Below are 14066 nucleotides of genomic sequence, written 5' to 3'. Positions count from 1 at the left end.
CAATGGTGATGCGCATTGGTAATCACCGCAAAGTCATCAGCTTCAACGTCACCCGCCTGTCAGACACGCCCATTGTGTTGGGCATGAGTTGGCTGGATAGGCACAGCCCGGCATTAGCTTGGTACCAGTGGCAACTGACCTTCGGCTCCTCCTACTGCGCAGAACACTGCATCCTGGCTGACTTGGACGATGAGGGGCACGAGGATGGACCACAGCTGAACTTGGGCATGTTGCAAGCGGTACCTAACAAGTACAAAGAGTTTTTGGAGGTCTTCTGCGAGAAAGAAGCGGACAAGCTGCCTCCCCACAGACCCTACGACTGCAAGATTGACCTCCTGCCGGGGGCGACGCTCCCGACGGGGAAGCTGTATTCCATGTCTGAGGATGAATTGCAGGAGCTCAGGGAGTTCATAGATCACAACTTGAAGCGGGGATTCATCCGAGAGTCCAAGGCGGTGGGGGGCAGCCCTGTATTCTTTGTAAAGAAGCGGGACACGCCCCAAAAGAGGCTTGTAGTTGATTACCGCGTCTTAAATGCGAAAACCAAGCCCTCAGCCTTCCCCATGCCCAAGATTGATGACCTGCTGGCGACGGTGCGGAAGGGGCGCATCTTTACCAAGTTGGATCTCCGCGGAGCGTACAATCTCATACGAGTGAGGGAGAGTGACGAGTGGAAGACGGCCATGTTTACGCCGCTGGGCACCTATGAATATAGAGTTATGCCTTTTGGATTACAAAATGGCTCCCACTGTTTTCAAGCATTCATGCATCATGTCTTGGCGGGTCTTCTCTACAAGAAGTGCGTCTGCTTCCTGGACGACATCCTCATCTTCTCGGAGTCACCGGAGGCTCACGAGAGAGATGTCAGGGAAGTCCTGCAGCGGCTGCGGGAGCACCGGCTTTACGCCAAGCTGGAGAAGTGCCAGTTCGACAAGACGGAGGTGGACTTCCTGGGCTACAAACTGTCCGACAAGGGACTCGCCATGGACAGTACCAAGGTACGGGCAGTGCTGGACTGGAAGAGCCCACGCAATCGAAAGGAAGTCCAGAGGTTTGTCGGCTTTGCCAACTTTTATCGCAAGTTCATCAAAGGTTTCGCCATGCAGACAGCGGCCATCACTGACGCCCTCAGTTCCAAGAAGAAGAAGTTCATCTGGACGGAGCAGGCAGAGCAGTCCTTTTGGAAGCTCAAGCACCTCTTCGCGTCCGAGGAACACCTGCTACACGTGAACCCCAGCAGGCCCATGAGAGTGGAGACGGACGCGTCAGACAGGGCCGTGGGGGCCGTCCTGTTGCAGCAAGACCACCAGGGGGACTAGAGGCCGTGCGCTTTCTACTCCAGGAAACTCAGCAAGTCGGAGCAGAACTACACCATCTGGGACAGGGAGTTACTGGCCATACATGCAGCCTTCAAGGCGTGGCGGCATTTCCTCGTCGGGGCCAAACACACGGTGCAGGTCCGTACGGACCATAAGAACTTGGAGTACTGGCGCACGGCGAGGTTCCTGAACCAGAGACACATCCGCTGGGCGGAGTTCTTTGCAGATTTCGACTTCAGAATAGAATACATCCCTGGAAACAACAACATCATGGCGGACGCGCTGTCCAGGAAACCGCAGTATCTCGAAGAAGAGGCGCCGGCGGCGGCCAAGCATATTTTCGCACCAAAGGCGTGGGCATGCGCGTCAGCCACGGTGGACCTGGACGCGGTGTGTCGCGCGCTGCAGACGGACTCCTTCGCGCGAGCCAAGATGGAGGAGGTGCGTAGCGGCACGGCGAGGGACGACGACTTCCAAATACGCGACGGCCTGCTCATCCGCAAAGGAGCCCTCTACGTGCCGGGAGACAACCTCCGCGCGAGGGTCCTGCAACAGCTGCACGACGCGCCCAGCGCGGGACACTTCAGCAAGGAGAAGACGGTGGACCTAGTAGCCAGAGACTTTTGGTGGCCCAAGATGAGGGGGGATGTCGCGGAATACGTCAAGAGGTGCGACACCTGCCAAAGGGCCAAACCAGTACACCAGCCGCCGGCGGGCCTGTTGGAACCGCTACAGACACCGTTCGAACCGTGGGAGAGGGTGGCCCTGGACTTTGTCACAGATCTGCCCAGCTCGAGAGGCAAGACGGCAGTACTCGTGGTAGTAGACTTGTTCACCAAGATGGCCCACTTCATTCCTTGCGCGAAGGTGGCCACAGCCGAGCAGACCGCCAAGCTGTTTATAGACCACGTGTTCAAGGTGCACGGCCTACCATGGTCCATCCTGTCCGACAGGGGGCGCCAGTTCATATCCAACTTCTGGCAAAAGCTGATGAGTTTCCTGAACGTCAAGGTCAGCCTGGCGTCGGCGCGACACCCGCAGACTAACGGACAGGCGGAGAGAGTCAACGCCATCATGCAGCAGTACCTGAGATGCTACGCGAACCAGCAGCCCTCGACCTGGGTGGACTACCTACCGCTAGCCGAGTTTGCCTACAACAACACGAAACACGTGTCCACGGGGGTGACACCGTTTTTCGCCAACAATGGGCGGCATCCCAGAACCTTCCCGGGTTTGGAGAAAGTGAGGGTGGGGGAGCCGCAGGGAGCAGAGGCAGTGGCAGCGGAGTTGCAGGAGATCCACGAGCAGCTCAGGAGGCAGTTAGAGATGGCGAAACAGGCTTACAAAGTGCAGGCAGACCGACACAGGAGGGTTGGGGAACATATCCGGGTAGGAGACTGGGTCTGGTTAGCAGCCCAGGCAGTTCCGGCCAGATCGTTGGCCAAGAAGAAGCTCGGGCACAAGCAGTTAGGGCCTTACCAAGTAGAGGCGCAGATCAACCCAGTGGCCTTCCGTTTAACACTCCCGGAGGGGTCCAGAATGCACCCGGTCTTTCATAGATCAGTGCTCACACCCTACAAAGAGCCCCACAGGTTTCAGGCACCAGGGACAGCGCCAGACCCGCTCAGGGAAGCGCCCAAAAAGGGGGGGTCGCCGAGGAGGGGTCCACTCAACGAAGCCACTGAGATTTTAGACTCAAGGTGGGGGGAGGACGGGATTGAATATCTTCTCGCCACAGAGGACACCCCGGCCAGCGCCAACAGGTGGGTGCCGGATTACGCATTGGAGGAGCAGTTGCTCAAGGAAGAATTCCATACACTTTTCCCGCACAAGCCTATGCCGGCGGGCTTTTTCGATGATTGTCTGTTCACACCCACACTCTCGGCTAGCACTTTCCGGGGTTTCTCGTCAGCGGAGGACTCGGCTCCGGGAGGCAGCTCCCCAGAGGGATCGCTCTCAGGTTTTGGCACGGGGGGATCTTATTGGTGGGAGGACCAACCCGAAGTGGGATGGCGCAGAGACGTGCCGGAGGGACCCTGCGAAATGGCGGCACCTCAGGCGACAGGGGGAGAAGGGGTTGTGAGTGATTTGGGGGCGGCCTCAGATTTCGAACACACCGCCCAGGAGATGGAAGCGGAGAGAATCACAGTCGACGAGCCCATGGAGGACTTTCCGGACTTCTCACAATGGCTGCACGCCTCGGGGGACGAACTGTATCCTGAACTCACCCCGACAACTCTAGAGCACCCGGAACCCGCACCTGAAGAGGGGGAGGGGGAAGGGGGGGCTTCGAGGGGGGGATGGATGTCAGGGGTTCAGAAGGAGAGACACAGGAGGGGGAGCAAATGGAGAGTGAGGAGGAGGAGTACGAGGGGGGCGCAGGCAGTGACAGTGGCCAGAGTTATTCCACAAGCCTCTCTAGCGAATCGGAGGACTCACAGAAGGGAGCGCCGGTGGCCAGAGCGAAGGGGGGTCCAGGGGGGAAGCCCCAGGAGGAAGGGGCCAGCGGGGAGTCCCTGAGCAGCAGCTGGAGATCAGGACCAGCGTCTCCACCAGAGCGCAGTGGGGAGGGGGAGTCCCAGGAGTCGGGACCAGTGTCCTCACCACCAGAGGGAGGAGAGGAGTCAGGTTTGGCAACACCCACATCAGGAAGCGGGGAAACGGTCAGAAGGAAAGTCACCGGCTGGGTGCGCGCGCCAAGTTCAAATGTACAGGAGCGCGGCACAGCAGGGAGCCCGGGAAGGGAGCCAGGTCCTAAAGCCCGCCGGAGGGAGGGGCAAGACTCAGGAGGCTCAGCGTCAGAGGAGTCCAGGAAGGAGGGAACCCCAGAGGGCAAAAGGACCCAGCGCAGGAAAGAGCAGCGCAAGAGGTGGAGCCGGGCTAGAATCTTAAACTGGTGTGGGTGGAGCAGTGAGTCAGAGGGGACTTAGCCGGTCTAGCGTCGAGACGTGGGTCTGCGCGCCCAGAGCTTGGAAATGGAAACTAAACTTTAATAAAGACTTTTGTATATAACATCCACTGGGCGTTGGTCCTCTGTGAGCTGGGACCTAGCGGCAGTCCTGACAATAAAGAAATTAAACTACCAAACGACCGGTAACAATCATCTGCATCCAGGTCAGAAGCTATATATGTACAGTACATGTAGGAGAGGATCTTGAAAGGGAGTGTATTTCTTACTATGCTGTTTGCCCATCTGACCGCTTGCAGATGCCTAAGCTCCCAACTATTTTAAGTTTAAAAAGCAAAACAGCAGCCACTTCATGTAGAGTTATTTTTCTCTCTGAGATGAGCAAACTTCTATCAAGTTTTTTCAATTAGTGGCTTGAATATTAATAGGTATGGTCCAGAGGTAATCTGTAGCAGAATGAGGGCAATTCGCTGTTGAAACAAAATACAAATGGCATGCTAACAAGGGGCTAAAACTCCCATTGTAAACCTGATGACCCATAGGATTACAGTGGTACCTCGGGTTACATACGCTTCAGGTTACATGCACTTCAGGTTACAGACTCTGCTAACCCAGAAATAGTACCTCGGGTTAAGAACTTTGCTTCAGGATGAGAACAGAAATTGTGCTCCAGCGGCGCAGTGGTAGCAGGAGGCCCCATTAGCTAAAGTGGTGCTTCAGGTTAAGAACAGTTTCAGGTTAAGAACGGGCCTCTGGAACGAATTAAGTACTTAACCCGAGGTACCACTGTAGTTGATTTATTAAAAAATCATATTAGACCAAAACCTTTATGAAGCCAACGAAAATGTCACAAAATATTGTGCAAGCTTCCGACGTCTCCAAAATGCTTCATCTGGTTAGGCCAGAGGTTTTCAACCTTTTTTGAGTCCATGGCTCCCTTGACCAACTATCATTCTTTCTCAAGGCCCCCAGGGTGCCACGGCACACTGCTTGAAAACCACTGGGTTAGGCAGTAAGCAAAGCTGGAGGTGAGGAATTTGCTGGTAGGTATAGCCAGATGTGACTGCATCTGGTGAGAATCTTAAGACAGAGAAGAGGAAGCTGACTAACCCAGGATATCATGGTAGAAGTTTCTTTGCACAGGTGCATGCAAACACAGACAAATGGTTCTATATTATTGAGAGGTTTCTTTTAATGACGCCACATGTGAGTGAACTGAATTTTCTATTTACTTCTCTCTATAGCAGCACCTCCTTAAGAGAGGTGAACAGTGGAGTAACAAACCATATAACATGTGAGTTACAAAACAATATTTTTAATATGGACAACCACTGTGTGCATAGAATCAATATTAGTTACACATTCTTTGTATGTGAAATGTAGAAAAAATAGAAATACAGTCAGAATTGCACAGCCTTATGACACACAAAAATTTACGCATTTTTGTGATGTGAAAGTTGAATTACTACATGATCTCCAGCTGGGTAAACCCAAAGTAGTTAGAACTTTGTCCCACTGAAATAAATGGTTCAGGCATTTTAAATCAAGTACTTCATCTAAAATAGGTTGCATGTTGAACTGTCTGAATGGTACTCTGAACACATCACAATCTATCTTTACTAAAATAAAAGATGGATAGCTATTTTTCATTTGCTACTTTACATGTGGAACAGTAGATTGTATTTAAGTGAGAGAATGAGACTTAAAGTGCTTTATTATAGGTTTGCTTTTATTCCTAAAAAGATGTCACACACAAACATTGGCAAGAGTGACTTTCTGACATGCTTTTCTTTGGCCTTTATCACATTTGCTTCAAAGTAGCACATTATTTACCCTCTTGGGGAAGATTTTTTTCATCAGCATATTTTGATTTTGTACAGGTTTTGCTCACTAGTGCAAAATGTAGAAACAAAACAGTAGCTGATTTTTTTGTCAAAACTACACATTTCCTTCTTATTTAAAATTACTTTTTTTTTTGCAACAGGCAACAGCTAAAGCAATCATTAATTTAAAGCAAGGCTTGTTATATACTTTTGAAGACCCAGTAGCTACTGAGATATTCCTCTGGGTCATGCAAATGCCATGTTTTCTCTCTCTCCAATTTTCTGTCCCTACCCCTAACACAATGAAGCTAGACAAAGGGTCAACAGCAGGTGCAGATGATAAGCTGTGGCAAGAGTGCAGTTTGTTTTCATTAAGCACATTTCAGTTTGTCTACGGGAGGCTAGAAAAGCAGAGCTTTTTTCTTTAGCTCATTTCTTTTCCAGAGTGCAAGTCGTTCAAATTGTTCAATGCTCATTTCGAAGACTTCCTGGAACTGTTCAGGGGAGAGGTGACGCTTGAAGAAGAAAAGAAAGAAAAAGCAGTAAAAAAAAAATCCTTACTTTTATGCATGTATTGTGCTAGAAATAAAAATGTGAAGTTTTGAATCAAATTCACAACATATTTCGGAAACCATTTGCCCCAAAATCATACATTAAAATGTCAAAGAAAATACTTCTCTATTAAATTTGTATTGCATCTTTCTGCCCGTAGCACTCAAAGCAACCAACAATCAGAATGAAAATACAGTAAACCATAAAAAGACAAAGCAAGTAAACAGAACGACAGGTAGATACCAATCAGGATCAGAAAATAAAATAATAAAACACCAAGTGTGGAGGCTCAAAGCCTGTCCATGGCCTCCATTACCCCATGGTATTTGGAAAAGGAAAACACTTACCAAGTGTTCCTGTTCCACATGACTTATGGAGGATATTCTAGACCCCTTAGGGGTAGACCCCTTCCCTTAATCCAGAGGCAGGGACAACTTTGGGTGCTCCAGAAGGGGAGGAACCTCTTTCCCTAACCCAACTAGAAGAGTCCTTCAACTCTGGATCTAGCAATCACTAACTTGCTACTTTCTGTGCCACTCACCTTCCAAATGCCACATCTGCTCAGGAAATTCCAACACATACAATTTAAAAATAAATAAATAAGTAAATGCATTCCTTACCTCCAGCCTAGTTCTGTCTACATCCTTTGGTAGCTTCACTCGAACTCTGTTTGTTACAATAAGTGTTTCATATGGATAGACCTAATGCAAAGAGAAAGTGTGACACTAGAAAGATGCATCCCTTGTGGAAATTTTTAAAAATGCAAATGGAACATATTTGTATCTATATTTGATGTATTGGATTTCAAAAAGACTAAAGGAGAAAAAAGGAATATACTGAACCTTGTTAAGAAGGGCTGATTCTCAACATTCTCTAAGTGTTGTCAACAGCAACCCTTACCTTGTATTCTGCAAGAGACAGGAAAAAAAACTGGCAAGTTAGAGCAGAACTGGCTGTTGCTTATATACTACATTTTGAGAACTGGTTCAAGTATTATTTCTGTGGGAGATTTTAGCAGTCAAACCTAACAATGCATATATGCTAGTTACTATATGAAGGGGTTAAGGACCACAGAGTTCTAGATCACTAGAGTAGGCTCAGTGATGTCACGCCCCCTCCTTGTCCTGAGAGCGAAGGCTTGTTTCCTGTTCCTATTTCTCTCCCTCCATCCCTCTCACACTGCAAGCAATGGAAGCAGTCATGCCTCAAGTTAGCTCTCTGCCTCAGACATGTGTCGGCGGCTGCTTTGCTGCATTTTTCTACCCAAGAACATTTTCCTGTATTTTATTGCTGTTGCATAAAGAAAAAGTGTGTGGCTGTGACCTTGGATTAAGTAAGTAAACCATTTTTAAACTTACTTCAGAGTGTGGTCTGTTTCACGGAGGAGGGTAGAAGAGGTTGAATAGCCTATTCCTATGTTTCATTAATTTGCCTAATGATAAGATTTAAACTCTGCTACCGAGGCTCTTTATGTACTAGTCCCGTTGTTTTTAAAAGCAGGCACTAGCTGTTTTTCGTTTGTTAGCTAACCCACACATGGGTCTGCAGAGTATTAAATATATCCTCTTCCCTACACCCATCCACTTCACCCTGTCGACAGTTTACTGTGTGGAGTCAGACCATGTAGAAGCTGCAAGCTCCAAAATACAGTGGCCAAGTTACCAGCTGGGGTTCCCCTCAGATCACACATAACCCCAACCCCTGTTTTGAAACAGTTGTACTGGTCAAGACGCTCATCTTGGTGTTTAAGGCCCTGAATGTCATAGGCCCCAAATACCTGAAATATTGAGTCCTTCCCAAGGACCCCTCAGGTGTTAAGATTGGCAGAGGGGGGCCTTTTGGTGATCTGCCATGCTCAGAAGCTTAGGTGGCGGTGGCAGTCTGTGTGGCAGACCCTAAACTGTGGAACTCCCTCCTTTTCTTTATGCAATACTCATTGAATGCGAAAGACTCAAGAGATGTACATTGTCAGGACCCACCCTATTTTTGTGATTATGTTTTAAACTGTTTTTTTTAATATACTGTTTTAGTTGTTGTAACCTGGGACCTTAGGGTGAAAGGCAAGTAATAAATTAAGATGATGATGATGATGATGATGATGATATAGCACTCCTTATCATATGCATCAACAAGTAATATATATTTAGTGCAGGCACTTCATATAATAACACTAACATATCCTTAATGGCTGTTATGTTGGCATGTTTTGTACAAATGGGAAAGGGTGGGCTAAAACACATTCAGTATTACCACCTAGAAGAGGGGTTTGTGTGATGCACACATGATGGCCCTAATGCCTGATCCAGTAGTTTTCAACCTTTTAGACCTGGGACTGGGTTTTAGCTGAAGAAGTAATTTGGAGACCCACTTCCTCATTTTTAGCTTTCATCTGTGTGACCCACGTTGGGTCAGACTGCAATTCAATAGCAAGTCCCAACTCACCAGCTGAAAATCAGTGAAATCTCAACCATCCCTGAGGTTGTGAAATCACTATAGCTGCACACTCCGCTGACCTCTCTGACCCAAACATTAAGATTATTCGTCGTAAAAGCAATTATGCTGGTAATTTGATGCTAAGTTTGCAACTCCTGCACTGATGCAAATGCATTAAATATGAAATCCATTCTACATTGTGCAAAGCAGCCTGAGGTTTGATTGTTATTAGTGGTATGCAAAGAGAGTTCTGAGGTTGCCAATTGCTCAGTTCTGGTGAGTGCCTGAAGGTTATGCAGTCTTAGCACAACTCATGCAGAGAACAGCGGTTTGGGTTAGGGTTAGGGTTAGGGTTAGGGTTAGGGGACAGTTTTGGGGTATACCTCTCTTTCCCCAAGTAGAATCCTGGTCGGTGTCATAGTGGGCCATATCTGCAGCCTAGGACAGAAAGAAAAACGGTGTTTTGTAAATTAATTCAATAAATAATAAAGTATAATGCAGAAAAATGCCATCCATAGCATGCACTCTTTAATATAACACTTTACCTGTGATGGGAATGTGACAAATCAGCTGCAACATGCATAGGGATATGGATATGATTAAACTTTTTGAAGTGGTCTATGAATCTCTATAGCCACCATAAAAACAATAGCGATTTTACTAAAGCCAATTTTTAGTTTGGAATTCTTTAGGCATAGGAATTATCGTGTAGCTTTATTACTGAAACTAGGTGTGGTTCAAACCTTGTATTTGAAGGTGCTGTTTTTTCTTGAGGTATCTGACAACGGTTGTGTGAAATATCTCTAGCAATTGTGTCCAAAGGGGCCTGTCATTAATTATTTCACTGAAGTAACAAAGCTATCAGGTTGCATCTTATACACACTCAGCTAAGAGTAAGTCCCACTGAGCTTAAAAGGGCTTAATTCTGAGTAGTCATAAATATGATTTCACTGTTAATCATCTTACTGAAGTAATGCTCCATTATTTACTTTTATTAATGTCAAGCTCACATTTAAGCTAATGCAATTCATTTCACTTTCTCATTTTATTCTTACATTTAGCTTGAAGGAGAGCCTATTCTAATGTTTCCTCATAAGTACAGGCAACCTCCGATTTGCGAGGGGGTTGCGTTCCAGGTCACTGTGTGTGACGGTGGAGAGCACATAAGCTTGTGCTGCCGCGTTATTCTCCTGCCCCCTTTTCCGGTCACGCAGTCAGATGTCAAATGGTTGCTGCCTGTAATTCTGCTTATTAATTTTATTGGGGTGATTATTTTCCTTCCTTTAAAGAAACAATGTCAAATTTACATATTATGCATCATGATAAACGTATTCATCAGATTTAAAGTGTCTCTATGTTCTTAAAAAAGAAAATAATCAGCCATGGTGGTACCATGTCAAATGAGGAGGGCTTTTTAACCCTTTCCCCCAAGTTGAGAGAGAAACAGAGAAAGGAGTAGTGGGAGAATACATCTGTTTGGAGACAGCCTTAAAGAGAAACAGAAGTCTATGGAGCTGGTAGCCAAATATATTTACCCACAGAAAAAAATCAACTGAGTGCCATACAGAAGTAAAAATCACATTTCCCACCCGAGGACAGCTCTGAAAGTTGTGATCAAGCCACCTGACAGCTGGCCCTTTCTGCAAAAGCAGATCCAGGGCCTCTCCAGACACGTGTCTTATTGCAGCCATATGCAACAACAAACATTTTCAATGCAGATTCGTACTGATTTCCCCTCCTGATACATAATTGTTCTTCAATACTCTTGAACTGTGCTGTCCTCCTTTGACTCCTCCCCATAGTTGTCAACTTTTCCCTTTTCTTGCGAGGAATCCTATTCAGAATAAGGGAATTTCCCTTTAAAAAGGGAAACGTTGACAGCTATGCTCCTCCCAGGCCACTGTTTACGTTCCCTCCATGTTCCCACCACTGCCTTTTCCAGCAGTGGACCCTCACCCTGCTCACACAAGCAAAGCCACTGGAACTGGAAAAAAAGATCAGGCCTGCAGGAATTTTGTCTCCTTCCCCACACTTTTTATTTAAGCACAGAATGTTTGCGCTGTGCCACCGTGCCGGCATTATACTCTCACTCTTAACAGGCTGTGATTGCTGTGCTCAGTTTCACAAAAATGTCATCACCAGGAAGCGTATGTGTGAGTGGCTTCACTGAAGAAGTGATTTCAATTTGGCACATTGCCGTGGTGGCAAAGGGCATCAAAGGTGACAGTAGAAAAACAACAACAGGAATATTTCTAGTGTGGAACTTTTGAGGCATTGCTACTTTTGGCATGTGACCATCCTAAAAGTTTTAGAGTCATAAATGAACTTGAATGCTAGAGAACATTTGAGCACTGCCGGGAACACAAAGAATCCTGAATACACAATTTAAAAAAGAAGTCTAGAGCCCCTGCCCCTCATCAACTGTCAGTTGGCCCAACCCACGCCTTCAAGGGGCCAGATGAAATTCGGCAAAAGGCTGAATCTGCCCTCATGCCATAGATTACTCACCCCTTATGCCAGGTCAGGCTAACAAATAGCCTGACCTGGCGCAAGCACAGGGAGCTAGATGGTTCATCAACCTAATCAAGTATATCATTGTATTTGCACTTAAGACATTTTTATGTCTACCTACATGGTGTAACCCATTCTTTCCATAGTCAGGAAGAGAAGCAGATTTGGAATATGGAAATCCTACAAAAGAGACAGAAGAGATATTTTTAAAAAATGCATTGTCTGATATATGCATAGCTCAATAAGCAAGAGGTTGCCTCAATAATTTTAAGTTGTACTGTAGAACTGTACTGTACATGAGGTCTCGCCACATGTATCAAAATGGAGGCAGAATCTGCCACATCCACTCTTGAATTTCTGTGTATAAATGAAGCTGCTTTTATGTTATACATTATTTTATAGGACAACAAGCTAACATACTTTATGAAGGATGAGCAGATATAAGGATTATATCCATTAGACTTCTTCCAGTCTGAAATTGAGGGCTGAATTTCCATAAAATGTCTGTATTATACTCAAAAAAATACTCAAAAAAGGAGCAGGGATAAAAGAAAACCGCCAGTCCCTGCAGAGTGCCTCAACTTCTACAGAACATTTTGGCGTCATGTGGCGTTTTCCAGATACTCCCTTTGATGTTCTAGGTTAGGCACATTTAGACGTATAGAAAAACCTTTCCATTTGGGTTGGCGATTGATGGCCAGTCAGTTAAACAAAATATATTTTTGATGCACTTTGAAGCTTTCACATGCATTAATTTAATCTAATTCTTGCTTGGAAATTTTGTGGATGTGTTTATATTGTAATCTGCTCTGGCCTCTGGCAGTGAAATGAGACAGATCCCTCCCTCCACAAGAAAATAATGAGGTATGAGTGGCTCAGAGAAGACAAGTGGTACAACTGGTTCAGCTGTGAAGATTTAGAACTGAATGCAATTTCTAAGGCTAAAGGAAACACTGAACAGTATTTCAATACAGAGAAGTGTCCAGAATCAAAAGCAACTCATCGTGCATGTTAAAGAAAATGTCAGATTTCAGTGGGTATGGATACAATTCCAGATGCAACAGAAAACAGAAAGCAGCCATCAGTGAGCATTGAGGCCTCTCATTCCAGAAGTACCTAGAGCTAAGACTTTAAGTGCTGAACAGTGTGATTACAGCTAGGATCCTGTGCACATTAAAAAATAATAATTGAAGATTTTATTGGTTTACCAAAGTACATGCCTTGTATCTTTTTTCAGGTTTAAGAATCTTTTTTGCATTTGAAGTGAAACATTAGTGTTGTATACAGAATAAAGTTGAGGAAGAAGAAGGGGGGAAGAGGGATAGTAATACTTGGTGTGTATGTGTGGTTTTTATGTCAGCGTCACTTGGGTAGGTTCTTTTTCTATTCCTTTGTTATAATTCCTAGGTAGTGAGAGAGGTTGCTGGGGGCCCAGGGAATGGTTGGTTTGCATGTGGGGAGGGGCGTTGTTGGGTCAGGTTAGCCATATTAATTTGTATGCTGTTGGTGGGTTCTTGCTGTTGTCTTGTTGGGCTGTGATATCCTGTGCACATTTTAATTCTATATGACTCACTTCTGAATAAACAAGGGTAGAATCAGATTGCCAAATTAGTTTCAGCGGGACTTAACTAATTCTCTCTGGGTTGTACCCAGAATGTTTTGATGGCAAGAGCTTCTCTGCAGATCATTTGGGATTTTATGAGAGCTAGATGGCATGCTGCAAAAATATGTAAACACAACATTTATTTATTTAATTTAAAAAAACACACCCAGAAAAATACTTTCATTGGAACTAGAATTTAGTTGCATTTTAGGTAAACACTTTGAACAACTGGACCAAAGTCCACAAGACTATATTGGCAAAATAATGCTATTATGGGATTCAGAATGGTTCCCGCTATAGCTCTTGTCACAGGGCTGCTGGAATGGTTCTGGCTTGATTTAAGGGCCCAATTCTCCAAATTGTTAAGGTCATATTGAATCCTGATTCTGTTTTCTGCAGCACTGGCTACCCTGCCCAGTTTGGAGCCATCTGAAAATTGGATGACCATCCCCTCAATTCCTTCATCCATGTCACTTATAAAGACAATGAAGAAGAGGCCCAGGACAGACCCTGCAGCTCCCTTGGTGTCTTCCGCAAGCTTTACCAATAACTCAGAAGGAGCAGTTCATAGTGTTGGGGTGCTTTTGGATCCATCTTTGTCATTAGATCCCCTGGTGACTTCTGTGCTTAGAAGTGCCTAGTTTAGGCTGGGAAGACACTATGGTCATTTGTGGACCAGGATAGCCTTACTACTCTTGCCACATGTGCTAGTAACCTCCCAGATGGACTACTGCAATATGCTCTATGTGGGGCTGCCCGTGAGGTTGGCCCAGAAGTTGCACCTAGTAGAAAATGCAATGGCTTGAATGATCAGTGGGGCAAACTATAGGAGTTATGCCTGCTTTATATATTGGGGTGGGGTGCAATATGGATAGCACAGATTTATAAATATGTATAACAGGGACAAGTGTTCATTC

The 14066-nt window shown here is 45.9% G+C and overlaps 1 protein-coding gene across 14 annotated transcripts in view; it reads right to left on the bottom strand.

The window, feature by feature from the left end:
• Positions 1–14066, bottom strand: part of ABLIM2 (actin binding LIM protein family member 2) — a 71073-nt gene that overhangs the window by 7048 nt on the left and 49959 nt on the right. For 6 of the 14 annotated variants that reach the window (XR_014555136.1, XR_014555137.1, XR_014555139.1 and 3 more), the window contains 5 exons: positions 11668–11726; positions 9419–9473; positions 7445–7510; positions 7223–7303; positions 5523–6565 (listed from right to left, as the gene is read on the bottom strand). The exons of 1 other annotated variant lie outside the window; for it this stretch is intronic. Coding sequence is in view for 1 of the 13 variants with exons in the window: in XM_083698297.1 (XP_083554423.1) it covers positions 6452–6565; positions 7223–7303; positions 7503–7510; positions 9419–9473; positions 11668–11726 (317 nt within the window). In the remaining 12 variants the exon portion in view is untranslated. Of the gene's footprint in view, positions 1–5522; positions 6566–7222; positions 7304–7444; positions 7511–9418; positions 9474–11667; positions 11727–14066 lie in introns of those variants that run through there. 7 more of the 14 variants (XR_014555133.1, XR_014555134.1, XR_014555135.1 and 4 more) reach the window with 2 other exon arrangements.

This window comes from Podarcis gaigeae (assembly GCF_964106915.1).
Source record: "Podarcis gaigeae genome assembly, chromosome: 9".
Taxonomy (NCBI): Eukaryota; Metazoa; Chordata; class Lepidosauria; order Squamata; family Lacertidae; genus Podarcis; species Podarcis gaigeae.
The sequence above is the reverse complement of the archived record's forward strand: the minus strand, read 5'-3'. Positions and strand labels throughout refer to the sequence as shown.